Source organism: Neophocaena asiaeorientalis, unplaced genomic scaffold (genome assembly GCF_003031525.2).
Source record: "Neophocaena asiaeorientalis asiaeorientalis breed wild unplaced genomic scaffold, Neophocaena_asiaeorientalis_V1.1 scaffold844, whole genome shotgun sequence".
NCBI lineage: Eukaryota > Metazoa > Chordata > Mammalia > Artiodactyla > Phocoenidae > Neophocaena > Neophocaena asiaeorientalis.
The window spans coordinates 370879-388411 of record NW_020175044.1 but is presented as its reverse complement, the minus strand read 5'-3'; the positions used below and the strand labels follow the sequence as shown (position 1 = coordinate 388411).

The window sequence follows — 17533 nt, the reverse complement described above, 5'->3', positions numbered from 1 at the left end:
ACTTCCCAGTTCAGGAGAGACTTTTTTTCTTGTCGGTTTAGACTTCCGGCCCAGACTTGGTCAGAATTGGACAGGTTTTGGGGCAATATTTACTACAACATTTGTCTCAGTTTATTTTCACAAATGTTTTAACATCACGAATATCACTAATTACCATGTCCCTGCTTTTGTTTCTGTTCTGATGTCCTAAATTTGGAAACTGGTAACTGGGCTGTGTCTTTAGGGTGAGGACTGGATGTTTTAAATTTTCCATTCCTAACATCTACCACAATGTCTGGGAGATAATACCTTCTCAATAAATGTCTGTGCCTAGAAAATATGGCTGAATAAATGGTTGTAAAACATATCCCAAAGTCACTGTACTTATTTTATCCTTCTCCAATTTTCTTTTTTTAACTTTTGTTTTCATCTCTCTTAGACCAAAGCCTTACATGGTTTCTAGCATCATTTGTACTGCTTCCTGTAACTCTTCCTTCATACCTCTTCCCCCAAATTTTGTTCAGTTAAAAAAAAGAGAAGGTCTTGTTTTCTCCCTTGGGCTTTGTCCTTCATGTTTAAATGATTTTAGACATTACTTGTATCTCTGTCTGCTTCTTCTATAATATTATCTCAGGCTCTTGCTGGTTGTTACGCCTGCTAACCCTGGCTTATGGGAAATTAATTGTTTCTGCGTGGGTCTGTGGTTTAGGCTGGTGAGCTCATCTTCGGTGGAGGTTTAATATGTGGGAATCCTGGATTGCTTGGATTGAGGGCACGTCTGTCCAGATAGATTTTGTTTCTTCTTCTTGGCACCCTAGGGGTATCCTTGGCTTAGATCCAATTTTTATGCTGATTTTTTAGCTTGAAAGTTTCTAGACTACAAAGGTATTGTGAATTCAAAACCCCAGACCACACGAGGGCAGACTCTGGGGACGTGGGTGCTCAGCGGGGACACTTTTGTTCTTCCACCAAGAATCTAGGCCAAGGCATCGCTTTGCCATCTGCCCATGGAGTGTCTGGCTTTTTCTCGAGCCCACCATTGTACTTCAAGGATCTTTCTTCAAGACCACTTCATGGGTCTTCCAGTTCCAGTTCTCTACCTCACCTCCCATCCCTGAGCAAGTGTTCAGTCCCAGGCTCCTGGGGTATGACTTCTCCCTGCAGGGTAATAAGCTCATGTGCTTCCAGCTTTGGTTCTCACTTTACTCTTCATTTCTGGCCCCAGACTATTACTTTAACTTACTGTAAGCTCATTTAAATGAACGTTTACTATATGTGTATCACATTTTCCCCAGAATCTCTTAGGGATTATAATTAATGGAAAGTTTTTTAGACTCTCAAGGCAACTTCTAAGATGATGTTCTTGCTTCCATTTTTATAAAGAAAACAGTTTTAGGTTGGTAGCCAACACACCTAATTCTTTGACATCAGTTTGCTATGTTGGGCAAGTCATATAATCTAGGGGTCAGATTCCCTATCTTTTAAATAGTGGTAACAAGACTTAACAACACAGTTCTGAAAGGTGTGTCTCCTCTGATAGGGATATTATGAGATTTAAGTAATAGAAGACATGAAAAGACATTTTGAAATAAAATTAAAAGCCCTGCATAAGTACCAGATAGGTTTTTTTTTTTTAACATGTTTTTTGGAGTATAACTGCTTTACAATGTTGTGTTAGTTTCTGCTGTATAACAAAGTGACTCAGCTATACATATACATGTATCCCCATATCCCCTCCCTCTTGTGTCTCCCTCCCACCCTCCCTATCCCACCCCTCTAGGTGGTCACAAAGCACCGAGCTGATCTCCCTGTGCTATGTGGCTGCTTGCCACTAGCGATCTATTTTACATTTGGTACTGTATATATGTCCATGCCACTCTCTCACTTTGTCCCAGCTTACCCTTCCCCCTCCCCGTGTCCTCAAGTCCATTCTCTACGTCTGCACCAGATAGGTTTTGTTTCTTCTTTTAGATGCCATAGGGGTATCATTGGCCTAGGACCTATTTTTACTAGCATTATTACTAGTATTCTGTTGTCCCCAGAGCCTTCCCCCTCCTTCTTCTACCATTGCATCTCCTACTCCATTTGTCTAGCTTATGGCAAGTAGAGTGGCCCTATACTTAGGCAGAGGATGAACTGCAGTTGGTGAAACCTGGCTGGTTTCACCTTATTGGGTATGGTGATGAATGTGGCTCTGTTATTCACCCCTTACCTCATGATCCTGTACGTCACTCGGGTTCCTTGCTAGAGAGCAGGTGTTGGTCAGTAGTAGTAATGCATTGTTATTTTGGATAAGGTCTTAATAGCACATGAAATGATTTATATGATTCTGCTGCTTCAGCGAACCAAACAACTACTTCCTGAATACAGATCTTCTCTGCAGTTACCTGTCTATGGCTTGTCACTGAAGGAGAGTCTCAATCGGCATAGATGTTCAGGAAGCTACAGGAAACCTTTAAATGCATATTAACAGGAACACTGGGATTTACAATCAAGGAGTTTTTACAATATGATCTCATGTAACACACCCATTTTATAATATAAAAACTTCAGTTTGAACAAGTCGTGTCATAAAAGGGGCCGCAGAATGAGCAAAGCCAGTTGTATAATGATGGACCAAGCAGATTTGGATATTGGTGTTTTCTTGGCTTTTATTTGAGGCCAAGTTCTCAAACAGAGCATTGACTTTGCTTCAGGTCAAATTAAAGTTATAATTTGCGTTGGGTTAGTCCTTGTTTAAATCACTTAGGTGAGGTTTAATTTTTGAACAAAACTCTGGAACCAGTTCAATTCACAAAAGAGCATATAATTATATAACTTTTATCCTAAGACCCAAGAGATACTTTTCAGTTGATATAATGAGGATTCAAAGGGAATATGAAGCTAAAAAGGAAAGTGCTTGTAGAAATATCAGTAGAAGAAATAGAAATAGAAGACATTTGTGGAAGTCTGGTCTCAGTTATTTGTATAGTTCATTGCACAAATTAATACACTTGATTCTCAAAGATGCAAACATGTTTTTAAATATTGAAACTTTATTTTCACAGAAAGGATGATATAGCAATAAGGGGGTTAACCGTGGTTGTATATCTTACTGAATTTTCCAAGACGTACCATTATTTAATATGGAATAGTTAATATGACTGCCCTATTTCCTCTTATCTGTAGTGATTGCCTGCAGCATACATAGACAACATAAATTCCCAGCTAACTCAACCCCCCTCTTTTGATCCACTGAAAAGTTAGTTAATCCATTCATAAAACCTATTTACCAGACCTCCTAACAAATAGACGGGTCTGAAGATCAGTTCTTCTCATGTTCCCTGCCTGCCATCTGTTTTAGATATTAGTGAGTCACGAAATGCCTACAAGCTACGGTCTGAAAGAGACTGAGAGCAGAGGGCCTGAACTGTCCGCAAACAGAATAACAGAATCCTTAGGCTACAAAGACTGTTAGGTATGTTGTCTAATCAAGTGATGATAGGAATGATGATTCAAATCAGTAGTGAATCCACAAATCTCGAAACTAAAATGCATGCTAGTTTCAGGAGAAACCTCTAAGATAGCATATAGGCTTTGGTTACTGTTATGGGACAGTTGATGGAAGTTTGTGGAAGAGACCACACACATAGACTAGTTCAGTTCGGTCAGTTTATGCTGAGCACCTACTGTGCTGGTACTGTGGGGAGAGAGGGGAGTAAGACCTGTTCTTTACTCTATGAGAGTTCTCAGTCTTAGAGGGAAGATGTAACCAAACCAAACTTGGGTCTGCTCGCCTACGTGCAGTAAAGACCATTTACTGATACTGGGCTGTAGTGAAGGAAGGAGCAGCGTTTATCACAAGACCAAGCAAGGGGTACTTGCCTTAGCAAGGGGTGGCTAATGCTCAAAATGCCTGCACTCCTCAATGGCTTTCGGGGAAGGGTTTTTAAAGTCAGGGTGAGGGAGACGGTTTTGGGATGTGTGACCAGCTTGTGGACATTCTTCTGATTGGTTGGTGGTGAGGTAATCGGGAATCAACATCATCAACCTTCTGGTTCCAACGTATCTGGGGTCTACGTGCTTGTGGTCAGCATGCAGTTAACTTCTTCCTCTTGGTGGGGGTTTCAGTATCTGCAAAACAACTCAAGGATGTGGCTCAGGATATTTTCTATAGCACTTGAGGAGGAACTAAAGGTCCTAGACTTTGTTTAATGGCTAAACTATGATTATTTTCTCTTACTTTTCTTTGTTTCTTTCTTTCTCACTTCTTTGATTAGATTTATTCTTTGGAACTCGGGGAAGGCCTAGGAGGCTAAAGTTTTTCTACAAACAAGAGGCAGGTAGAGGACAGGGACGTGGGTCCTGTCCCGGGAAGGCCCCATAGGGCCCTGCTGGGTTACAGTATCGCACAACTATCTATGCTGTGACAATAATGGCTACTACGAGCACTTGCTGGGCATGCACCAAGCCTCACGCCTGCCTAGGACTTATTTACTTACATTATCTTGAACGTTCTTATCAGTTCTCTAGGGAGATACTATCATCTCCAGTTTACAAATGGGAAAGCAGTATTTCTTCCCCTGCCTGTTAGCGTGCTGCCTCTCAGCACAATATGTTAAATGCCTTGCCGAGGACTGAGGCTGGAATCTGACAGGCGAAGGTCTAATCTTGACTCTGCTATATACCTATGGGGTCTTGAGGACATTTCTTAATTTATTTGAGCCATAGTTTCTCATCTATGAAACAGTAATATCTACCTCACCTCTCAGCTTCAAGGTCAACATCCTCTGAAAGGCCTTACTCAACCACTCTAAGGACTCTTTTTCCCATCTCCCCAGTCACTTGATCTCATTATCCTGTTTTTACTTTGTTTTGGCCTTTATCACCATCTGAAAGGATCTCACGTGTCATTGGCTTACATGACTATTGTCGGCCTCCCCACATGATTGTGAGTTTCATGAAGCCAGGGACTGGGCCTGTCGTGGTCACCCTCCCTGTCCCCAGAATCTGGCTTCTGGCACCTAGTAGGCATTCAATAAGTACTACCTGAATGGGCAGTGGTCTAGGCAACAATTGACGGAAAATGTCCTTGCGAACAGTTCCACTAGGTTCTCTTAGAAAGAAAATAAATCATTGAAAGCTTTGAACTACGCTGTTAAGGTAGGTAGAAAGATTTGAATTTTTTTTTTCTTAACCGTACTGAAGGTTTAAAAATAAGTTGAATTTCATCATCCAGTGCATGATGGTCCATCCTTGACCTGAACTGGGCTTCAATACAAGGAGCAGGGAGGCAAATACGACACACAGACACAGAAATCAGGATCTTTCGTACACGCGACTGTGGGAGATGCTGAGAGAAATGTGTAACCAGAACTCACCTGAGTAGGTGTTTGGCCTTCACTCTCTGTCACAAGCATTAATCTCAGAGTGAGTGACATGTCGTACTATAACTACAAAAGATACCTCCGGCTGCCACTGACTTGTTTATCTTTGCCATTGTTTCAGGATTCTGAGAAGCGAACCCCGCTTCACGTGGCTGCGTTTCTGGGAGATGCAGAGATCATTGAACTCCTGATTCTGTCAGGTAAATATCAGCTGTACTTAAAAGTCAACTGCAGATAAAAATTTAAATGACCAATTTACTGGATTGACTACTACAATGAACCCAAACAAAATTTCTTTACTGTGCTCGTGGAAGTTTATTTGATCGTGGAGTTTATCAGTAGACAAGGGACAATGCAAGACCTTCTTCTTATTGAAAAATGACTTCTCCAGTGCAACTTTTATATTGCTTTGGAAGTCTGATTCCTGACTGTCTAACCAGGCCCATTGTTGTAAATGAATTCAGTACATTTGGATATGTTTTAATTTTTTTCATTGTAAAAAAACAAAGAACAAACAAGAAAGCTGTTTTCTTAAGGTCTACATGAACACACGTAAATGTGTATGTGTATTTACATATATTTAAATTGCATTACAAAACAATACTATGTTTTGCTTATGGATACATTACTGTAATGATATAATCAAATAATAAAAATATGGAAGGAAAGGAAACATATCCATTTCTGGATAGTGGTTACCTCTGAGGAGAACAACTGAGTGAGAGATGTCTTCAGAGGAGGGTATGAAAGAGACTATAACTCTGTAAAATTTTTTATTTTTTAAAAATTGGAGTAAATATGGCCAACACATGTTAAATCAGATTTGTGTGTGTACTGGTCTTTGTGATATTCTCTTTATTTTTCGATGTATTTTAAATATTTCATCAGATTTTTTAAATGTCAGTGTTTTCATTTTTGGAAACCTGTATGCTTGGTACATCTAACCAAAGAGGTTTCCAAAACTAGTATGTGCTTTCTCCCTTGAGTATTTGCTAGACAAATCCCCAGAATGAATCTGAGCACGTGCACGTGTCTTAGTGTGGATTGTATGCAGGCCAGCTGGCTTTCTTCCTCCTTCTTTTGGTTTGGGGAGATTCAAATCTGGAGGCAATGCCTCTTCCCACAGACTATGCAAAAGGCCTATAATAAGGTTTTACCTTTGTATGCAGTAGGGAAACTGTAGAATTCTAAAGTCATCTATGCAAAGGTAGGAACTGACATGGTATTCGAGCAGATGTGGAGAACATTATGAAAAAGAAGCAAGCATTGTGCTGTGATACACAAAGAAGGCTCACATTGCCCTTATTTTTGGTGTGTTTGTGTCCTTGAGGTGGGTTTTCCCAGGAAACAAATATTTTGTGCCTTACAATGTCTGTGCCCTGTGCTCTTGACAATCTCGTGGAACTTAAGTTAGATTCCACGTAGTACTTCTGGTGCTCTTGAGAACAGGCCTTCATTCTGATAATTCTAAAGATGTTTCAGGGCTGTGTTCCAAACAGAACATGTACTGTTTGAGGCTGGCACAGTCTATGGCTAACAGCCAGCGCACACCTGGCTGGTCGCCCCAACAGTAGAAATTTGGCCCATGGAAAATTATAGGCAGAATTGGTGAGGGTGAAAAATAAAGAGTTTTGTGGTATGACACCTAATGGTCCCGACCCGCTGTACTCGCCATCTAAATGTTGTATTAAGAGACAGATCTGGGTCTCAGAGGAATGTTTGATTCATGAATGTACAAATTCAAAACCTTGTTTTAGATCCCCAGCTTTGGTTTTTGGTTTGTTTCTCCACATTCGAAGGGTAAGGTTTTAATTCTTCAGCATGAAGGACCCATCTGTTTTTTTTTCAGGCATCTGGGGCCTGGTGATCAAGAAACTTGATTTCGCCTCCCCTTCACGTGGGCATGGAGTACACCGCCTCTTTTAAACGGGGCTTATTCAGTAGAGCCAGGAGAAACTGTTCTGTATATCTAGATCTGTACACCTGTTCTCTTAGCCCAGTCATCTAGGAAGAATCACTGGCTATTAATGTCTCTAGTATAATTTTGGGTGGCACATGCTATGGAATTTTTCCTTCTTCCCTCATCAAATTAGGAAGACTAAGGGCATGGGAGAGCATTGGGAAAGTTGTTTAGAAATTTTATTCGGCTGTGGAAACTTAGGTGAATTCTTGGAATTCTCATGGTTTTAATTTCCCCAAAAGGTCCTTTATTCAATATGTATATATTCCTAAAGAAATATCATTGCAAGAGCAATGATTTCATCTCTGAGCTTACATCTGGCAGCTGACCCTTTAGGGAATCCAACCAAACTGTTTTCCAATTTAATAATGAATGAGGTGCTAACAATTCCCACGTTGGACAAATCACTTGGCTTTGCCAGAATTGCCCATTACAGCTGTGTTCTGCATTGTTGTATTAACTTACAGAGCATAGTGTAACCCAAGCCCGCTAAATTCCTACTGACATTATCTCCCGTTAGCCAGGCAGATGGAACCCTGAATGCCTCTGAGCAGACAGCGAGGAATTTCAGGCCTTGGAGATTTCCTCTTCTTCTAACTGTCAGTCCACATTCTGGCTTTGTTTTCCCCACCTGCTTCTAGCTTCTGTTTTGGAACTGGCCGAGTCAGGATTAAGGCAAATACAAGGTCAAGAGCTTGCTAAATCGTTTTGCCTGGAGATGGATGAATGACATCAATGTGAACCAATCAGTGACCAAGAGTTAAGAGCCTAGGCTTGAGATATAGGAAACAGAGCACACAGAGAAACAGCCACAGTAACGAGACCCTGTAGAGAAACTCTGGAGACACTCAAGGGTTAGAGAGAGCTCTGGGCTGAAGGAAGAAAACCAGAAGTACCCACCCTCTAAAATGGGAGTGTTTGCGAGGGTGTTTTTAATTTACTAATTAAAAATAGTAAATTTATTAGAACATAGGCCACCAAACAAGTGGTATTCCTGTAAAATTATTTCCTGTGATTGTTCAAAATGTGATTACTATTCCCAATGCAAATTGCCTCCAGAGCTGGTAGCAGGTCATTCTTTTGATTATCTCATGCATAACAAATATTCATCCTTTGAGGTTGGATTTGATTTTTTTTTTTTGGTCTAGAGAAAGAGGGGTGATTAAATGAGTCAATGCTGATTTTGGCCTCCAATGTAGTGCAATTATAAAGTAATGGGCCATTTGCTGATGGGTATATAAACTGGTTCCAAAGGCAGCTCCAAGGGGAGTTTTTAAAATGCTTTGGACAATGCTACATACGTGGAATTATCATACACGGTTCCAAGGTCATTGCTTTGAAGGACAGTGCTCCTGGGCTGTAATAAGATTTGGTCTGTTCGTTTAAAAAAAAACAAAAACAAAAGCAAGCTGATCTCACTGTATTATAATCATACTTCATATGATCTTTCTTTCATATTTCTTTTTCTTTTAAATTAATTTGTTTATCTATTTTTTTGGCTGTGTTGGGTCTTCGTTGCTGTGCGTGGGCTTTCTCTAGTTGTGGTGAGCGGGGCTACTCTTCTTGGTGGTGTGCGGGCTTCTCATTGCGGTGGCTTCTCTTTGTTGCAGAGCACGGGCTCTAGGTGCGTGGTCTTCGGTAGCTGTGGCATGCGAGCTCAGTAGTTGAGGCGCACAGGCTTAGTTGCTCCGCAGCGTGTGGGATCTTCCCGGACCAGGGCTCAAACCCGTGTCCCCTGCATTGGCAGGTGGATTCTTAACCACTGCGCCACCAGGGAAGTCCCCATATTTATTTCTATAATTAAAAGCGAAACATTGGCTAAACCCTCCTTAAGAGTCAGTTGTTCTCTCTGACCTGTAAGAGTTTTAGTCATTTGGTCTACCTTTTTTCTTTATTCTACTTCTTCCTAGATGACAGGGCTAAGAGAACAGAAATATTGCTTCTGGAAAAGATGCCCAGAGTTCTCTTTACTCCTGATATCTATGAAAATAAAGTCAAGTGTTAATAGGGATAAGATTAAAAAAAAGGTACTTAATTTGTAATTAGAGTTTATGCCTGATAACTTTTAGTTGTGTCTTTGTTTCTGCAGAACCAGCATAGCCTAGTGCTTTAAAAAAAAAAAAAATGATGAGCTTTAAAATGTCCTTGGGGGAAAAAGTATTTGCCTTTAAATCGTGAGACATGCAGACTCTGTGTCCTTCAGTGCACAATGGTGCCTGACAGGCAGGTAAATAACATGAAGCTTCCTTTAGAAAAATCAGTTATAAATATTCAACTCAAAACCATCTGATGTCTCCCTCTGACATGTAAACAAGACTCTCAGACAGACGGAGGAAGAGGTTGAGGAAGCCGGTCTCGCGGGATGACACTGATGAAATACTGCGTCCCCATTCAGATAACTCTGCTTTTGTCCTAATAATTTTGTTGTTCTGGGAGAGGTTTCCTTGGCAGCTGCCTCTTCAACCTTTTGGAGGAGGATTAGTAGAGGAATGGAGGACTTAAATAGTAACTGAAAGAATCTACTTCCTAGATTTCTAATTATCTTTCAATTCCTCAAGTGACCCCAAAGCTGCATGAACACAGTGCTGGTGTTTGTTACACACGGGGCATGTGTTGCTGTATGCTGCGCAGCAAGCTCAGGGTCAAGGTGGAGGGATGAATCGGGAGATTGGGATCGACATATGTACACTAATATGTATAAAATAGATAACTAATAAGAACCTGCTATATAAAAAGTAATAACAATACAATATGATTGTATACATATAAATTATAAGAAAAACATAGTAGAAAAATAGGAGAAATAGGCAAAGAATATAAATAAATGGTTCTCAGAGAGTGAAATATAAATGACCAGTAAACAAACATATTAGAAGATGCCCGACCTCACTGTTAAAACAGGAAACACAAAAATGTGAGACCATTTTTCTCCAATCAGATTTGCACTATTTTATTTTATTTCTTTATTTTTGGCTGCATTGGGTCTTCATTGCTGTGTGCGGGCTTTCTCTAGTTGCAGTGAGGCGGGGCTACTCTTCGTTGTGGTGCGTGGGCTTCTCATTGCGGTGGCTGCTCGTTGCAGAGCACAAGAGCTCTAGGTGCGCAGGCTTCAGTAGTTGTGGCACTCAGCCTCTAGAGCGTAGGCTCAGTAGTTGTGATACACGGGCTTAGTTGCTCCACGGCATGTGGGATCCTTCTGGACCAGGGCTCGAACCCGTGTCCCCTGCACTGTCAGGCGGATTCTTAACCACTGCGTCACCAGGGAAGTCCTGCAATATTTTAAATAACTGATAATATCAAGTGTTGATGAGAATGTGGGGAAATTAAGCAATCATACACTGTGAGTGTGTACACTGATACAATTTGGAGGGTTCAGACTATGAAACCCAAAAGTGTGCATGACTGTTGACACAGAAAGTCCGTTTCTAATTATCTATCCTAGACAAATACTTGCACATTTGCGTAAGGAGTCATTTTCTGGATGTTCATAGCAGCATTGTTTGACTAGTGAAACACTGGAAACAATTTAAAAACCCATCAATAGAGAGAATGTCTAAAAAAATGTGTATGTATATGTTGGAATACATGTGGCAAATAAAGAGAATGGACTCATTCTCTAAGTTTCAACATAAACAGATATGAAAAATGTATTATTGAATGAAACAAGGAAATTCAGTGTTATTACAATATGACACATTAATGTAAAAGCATACTTATGAAATAGTGCTATAAATTTTTAAAAATTGTGTAATATTTTAAAAAACAAGAAGACTATTGTATTGGCCACTCAGCTTAATTCTCTGATTTTCTATGGGTACACATATTTGTATATGAAGACATAAAAGAAACTTGGAAGCTCACCAACCAAATTCAGAGTAGTAGTTTTCTTCAGGGAGTGAAGAGAGTCCAGCATTGGGGATGATTCTCAAGGGGACTTTACGTAAATCTTTAACAATCTATCTTTTTTTTTTTTTTGCTGTACGCGGGCCTCTCACTGCTGTGGCCTCTCCCGTTGCGGAGCACAGGCTCCGGACGCACAGGCTCAGCGGCCATGACTCACGGGCCCAGCCGCTCCGCGGCATGTGGGATCTTTCCGGACCGGTGCACGAACCTGTGTCCCCTCCATTGGCAGGCGGACTCTCAACCACTGCGCCACCAGGGAAGCCCAACAACCTATCTTTTAAAAGAAGAGTGCATTCATGTATTACTCATATGATCAAAACATGAAGTAAAATAGGTCTGCTGCTATTCATGGTGATAGGCACATTTTCATAGCTCTGGTTCAAGCCAGTTCAGTTGAGGAGACATTGCTGGATCTCTCTTTTAACCAGAAAGCATCCTTCATGTGGCAACTGTTAACTAAGGTCTGAGCTGGACTCAGAACTGTGTCAGTGGTAGATACCCCGGTCTCTATCCCTTAGTTCCCTGACTCTACTTCGATAATAGTTAGCAAGCAAGTATACGGTGTTTACCATGAGCCAGGAAGTGATCTCAGGGCTTTTGTGGTACATCCTTCTAGAATGTTTAGTGTTTTTACAAAAATGGGTTCATTCATTCATAGTGTTTTAGTACTTGCTTTTTGCGCACAACCATAGTTTGTGAACATCTCTCCACATTATTAAGCATTCTTTTTTTTTCTTTTTTTTGAATTTTATTTTATTTTTTCATATAGCAGGTTCTTATCAGTTATCTATTTTATACATATTAATGTATATATATCAATCCCAATTTCCCAATTCATCCCACCACCACCCACCCCTGCAAACCAGTTCATCTGTACCATTTTTCTAGGTTCCACATATATGCGTTAATATACCATATTTGTTTTTCTCTTTCTGACTTACTTCACTCTGTATGACAGTCTCTAGATTCATCCACGTCTCTACAAATGACCCAATTTTGTTCCTTTTTATGGCTGAGTAATTCTGTTCTTTGCTCAGACAGGACGGGGTTAAAGGAGCCGCTGATTCAGAGGCTCTGGCTCACTCAGGCCTGGGGTAGGGAGGGTCACGGAGTGCGGGGTGGGCCTGTGGCGGCAGAGGCCAGGGTGATGTTGCCAGCCTGAGATGCCCCGCCCGCCTCGGCGGGCGAGCAGACAAGCCTCTCGGCTGGTGAGTGCCGGTCGGCCCCGATCCTCTGCGCTGGAATCTCTCCGCTTTGCCCTCTGCACCCCTGTTGCTGTGCTCTCCTCCGCGGCTCTGAAGCTCCCCCACTCCGCCACCCGCAGTCTCCGCCCGCGAAGGGGCTTCCTAGTGTGTGGACACTTTTCCTCCTTCACAGCTCCCTCCCGCTGGTGCAGGACCCGTCCCTATCCTTTTGTCTCTGTTTATTTTTTTCCTTTGCCCTAACCAGTTACGTGGGAGGTTCCTTGCCTTTTGGGAGGTCTGAGGTCTTCTGCCAGCGTTCAGTAGGTGCTCCGTAGCAGTTGTTCCACGCGTAGATGTATTTCTGGTGTATCTGTGGGGAGGAAGGTGATCTCCGCGTCTTCCTCTTCCGCCATCTTCCCGGAATTGTTCTATTAAGCATTCTTAAAAAGCATCGCAGTTACATCATGTGGCTGTATGGTAACTTATTTAACCAACCCTTTGTCTAATGCCAAAGTTGTTTCCAGTATTTTACTTTTATGACTAACCTTTCTTAAAGCATCCTTAAAAGATTAGTCTTAACATTTACCTAAAGTTATTTCCTTACGATAGAGCATTCTAATACACACATACAAAGACAAAAATAGGTTGTGTATATGAGAGAGAGAGGGAGGAGGGAGGAGAAAGAGAGGAGGATGGAAGGTAAGAGTTTTGGTTTTTTTTTGTTTAACATCTTTATTGGAGTATAATTGCTTTACAGTGTTGTGTTAGTTTCTGCTGTATAACAAAGTGAATCAGCTATATGCATACGTATATCCCCATATCCCCTCCCTCTTGCGTCTCCCTCCCACCCTCCCTATCCCACCCCTCTAGGTGGTCACAAAGCACCGAGCTGATCTCCCTGTGCCATGCAGCTGGGAAGGTAAGATTTGAACCTGCAGTGGCAAAAGCAGGTACACACAGGTCAGGCATGTACTACACACATGTCCTCTGCCCTTGTTAGTATGCTGGTGGTTTGGCTGGTGAGGGAGCTACTGAGACGAGATGCTTAGATTCAAAATGTGTTGATAAAATGGCATGTGGAAAGACAGCAAAAGATTCGCTAAGATTCTAGAGCCCTTGCACCTTTGGGTAGGCACAAACTGACTTTTTATTTATTTATTTTTATACAGCAGGTTCTTATTAGATAATATCTATTTTATACATATTACTATGTTGAGCAGCTTTTCATGTGCCTCTTGGCCATCTGTATGTCTTCTTTGGAGAGATGTCTATTTAGGTCTTCTGCCCATTTTTTTTTGTTTTGTTTTGTTTGCGGTTTGCAGGCTTCTCACTGTTGTGGCTTCTCCTATTGTGGAGCACAGGCTCCGGACGTGCAGGCTTAAAGGCCATGATTGGTCTGTTCATATTTTCTGTTCCTTCCTGGTTCAGTCTCAGAAGGTTATACCTTTCTAAGCATTTGTCCATTTCTTCCAGGTTGTCCATTTTATTGGCATAGAGTTGCTTGTAGTAGTCTGTCATGATGCTTTGTATTTCTGCGGTGTCCATTGTAACTTTTCTTTTTTCTTTTCTAATTTTATTGATTTGAGTCCTCTCCCTCTTTTTCTTGATGAGTCTGGCTAAAGGTTTATCAATTTTGTTTACCTTCTCAAAAACCACCTTCTGGTTTTGTTGATCTTTGCTATTGTTTTCTTTGTTTCTATTTTATTTATTTCTACTCTAATCTTTATGATTTCTTTCCTTCTACTAACTTTGGGTTTTGTTTGTTCTTCTTTCTCTAGTTCCTTTAGGTGTGAGGTTAGATTGTTTATTTGAAGTGTTTCTTGTTTCTTGAGGTAGGATTATATTGCTCTAAACTTCCCGCTTAGAACTGCTTTTGCTGCATACCTTAGGTTTTGGATTATTGTGTTTTCATTGTCTTTTGTCTCTAGGTATTTTTTGATTTCCTCTTTGATTTCTTCAGTGATCTCTTGGTTATTTAGTAACGTATTGTTTAGCCTCCATGTGTTTGTGTTTTTTATGTTTTTTCCCTGTAATTTATTTCTCATCTCATAGCATTGTGGTCAGAAAAGATGCTTGATATGATTTCAATTTTCTTAAATTTATCAAGGCTTGATTTGTGACCCAAGATGTGATCTGTCCTGGAGTATGTTCCATGTGTACTTGAGAAGAAAGTGTAATCTGCAGTTTTTGCATGGAATGTCCTATAGATATCAATTAAATCTGTCTGGTCTGTTGTGTCACTTAAAGCTTGTGTTTCCTTATTAATTTTCTGTCTGGATGGTCTGTCCATTGGTGTAAGTGAGGTGTTAAAGTCCCCCATTATTTTTGTGTTACTGTCGACTTCCTCTTTTGTAGCTGTTAGCATTTGCCTTATGTATTGAGGTGCTCCTATGTTGGGTGCATATATATTTATGATCGTTATATCTTCTTCTTGGGTTGATCCCTTGATCATTATGTAGTGTCCTTCCTTGTCTCTTAGAACATTCTTTATTTTAAAGTCTATTTTATCTGATATGAGTATTGCTACTCCAGCTTTCTTTTGACTTCCACTTGCATGAAATATCTTTTTCTATACTGTCACTTTCAGTCTGTATGTGTCCCTAGGTCTGAAGTGGGTCCCTTGTAGACAGCATATAGATGGGTCTTGTTTTTGTATCCATTCAGTGAGCCTGTGTCTTTTGGTTGGAGCATTTAATCCATTCACATTTAAGGTAATTATCGATATGTATGTTCCTATGACCATTTTCTTAATTGTTTTGGGTTTGTTTTTATAGGTCCTTTTCTTGTCTTGTGTTTCCCACTTACAGAAGTTCCTTTAGCGTTTGTTGTAGAGCTGGTGCTGAATTCTTTTAGCTTTTGGTTGTCTGTAAATCTTTTGATTTCTCCCTCGAATCTGAATGAGATCCTTGCTGTGTAGAGTAATCTTGATTGTAGTTTTTTCCCTTTCATCACTTTAAATATATCGTGCCACTCCCTTCTGGCTTGTAGAGTTTCTGCTGAGAAATCAGCTGTTAACCTCATGGGAGTTCCCTTGTATGTTATTTGTCGTTTTTCCCTTCTTGCTTTTAATACTTTTTCTTTGGCTTTAAATTTTGTCAATTTGATCACTGTGTGTCTTGGCATGTTTCTCCTTTGGTTTATCCTCCTTGGGACTCTCTGCACTTCGTGGACTTGGGTGGCTATTTCCTTTCCCATGTGAGGGAAGTTTTCAACTATAATCCCTTCAAATATTTTCTCGGGTCCTTTCTCTCTCTCTCTCTTCTCCTCCTGGGACCCCTATGATGCAGATGTTGGTGCATTTAATGTTGTCCCAGAGGTCTCTTAGGCTGTCCTCATTTCTTTTCATTCTTTTTTCTTTATTCTGTTCTGCAACAGTGAATTCCACCGTTCTGTCTTCCAGGTCACTTATCCGTTCTTCTGCCTCAGTTATTTATCCGTTCTTCTGCCTCAGTTATTCTGCTATTGATTCCTTCTAGCGTATTTTTCGTTTCAGTTATTGTATTGTTCATCTCTGTTTGTTTGTTCTTTAATTCTTCTAGGTGTTTTTTCTTTAATCTTTTAGGTCTTTGTTAAACATTTCTTGCATCTTTTCAGTTTTTGCCTCCATTCTTTTTCCAAGGTCCTGGATCATCTTCACTGTCATTATTCTGAATTCTTTTTCTGGAGGGTTGCCTCTCTCCACTTCATTTAGCTGTTTTTCTGGGGTTTTATCTTGTTCCTTCATCTGGTACATAGTCCTCTGCCTTTTCATTTTGTCTCTCTTTCTGTGAATGTGGTTTTCGTTCCACAGGCTGCAGAATTGTAGTTCTTCTTGCTTCTGCTGTCTGCCCTCTAGTGGATGAGGCTATCTAAGAGACGTTTGCAAGCTTCCTGATGGGAGGGACTGGTGGTTGGTAGAGCTGGGTGTTGCTCTGGTGGGCAGAGCTCAGTAAAACTTTAATCCACTCGTCTGCTGATGGATGGGGCTGAGTTCCCTCCCTGTTGGTGTTTTGGCCTGAGGCAACCCAGCACTGAAGGCCACAGGCTCTTTGGTGGGGCTAATGGCAGACTCTGGGAGGGCTCACACCAAGGAGTGCTTCCCAGAACTTGTGCAGTTGGTGTCCTTGTCCCTGTAGTGAGTCACAGCTGCCCGCTGCCTCTGTAGGAGACCCTCCAACACTAGCAGGTAGGTCTGGTTCAGTCTCCTATGGGGTCACTGCTCCTTCCCCTGGGTCCTGATGCTTTGTGTGTGCTCTTCAAAAATAGAGTCTCTGTTTCCCCCAGTCCTGTTGAAGTCCTGCAGTCAAATCCTGCTAGCCTTCAAAGTCTGATTCTCTGGGAATTCCTCCTCCTATTGCCGGATCGCTAGGTTGGGAAGCCTGACGTGGGGCTCAGAACCCTCACTGCAGTGGGTGGACTTCTGTGGTATAAGTGTTCTCCAGTCTGTGAGTCACCCACCAGCAGTGATGGGATTGGATTGTATTGTGATTGCACCCCTCCTGTTGTCTCATTGCAGCTTCTCCTTTGTCTTTGGATGTGGGGTATCTTTTTTGGTGAGTTCCAGTGTCTCCTATCTATGATTTTTCAGCAGTTAGTTGTGATTCCAGTGCTCTCACAAGAGGGAGTGTGTGCACGTCCTTCTACTCGGCCATCTTCATCCCAAGAGGCACAAACTTCTGAGGTCCTGCCTTTCCTGCATGTGCTGACTTTCCTCTATTCAACAGCTGGGGAGATCAGCGATAGTGATTGTGGAGAGAGGACAGCATGAGAAAAAAATGACAATAAGACCAGCAAATAACACGTCGTTAACTTGAAATTTTCTTGTCAAAATGGACTGTACAGGGCTTCCCTGGTGGTGCAGTGGTTGAGAGTCCGCCTGCCGATGCAGGGGACATGGGTTCGTGCCCCGGTCTGGGAAGATCCCACATGCCGAAGAGCGGCTGGGCCCCTGAGCCATGGCCGCTGAGCCAGCGCGTCCGGAGCCTGTGCTCCGCAACGGGAGAGGCCACAACAGTGAGAGGCCTGAGTACTGCAAAAAAAAAAAAGGACTGTACAAATGAGGTCATCTGCAAATCCAACAGCAACTCTTACTCGTCTTTCCTTACTCACCTTGGATGAGCCTTAGGAAAGTCCTGGAAGAGACTACGAATGGGCCATTTTAT

General features: G+C 41.5%; 1 protein-coding gene across 2 annotated transcripts in view; it reads left to right on the top strand.

Moving 5' to 3' along the window:
- ANKRD44 (ankyrin repeat domain 44) overlaps nt 1–17533 on the top strand; it is a 307899-nt gene that overhangs the window by 148913 nt on the left and 141453 nt on the right. For both annotated transcript variants that reach the window (XM_024763443.1, XM_024763444.1), the window contains one exon: nt 5467–5545. In XM_024763443.1, coding sequence (XP_024619211.1) covers nt 5467–5545 — 79 coding nt within the window. The remainder of the gene's footprint in view (nt 1–5466; nt 5546–17533) is intronic.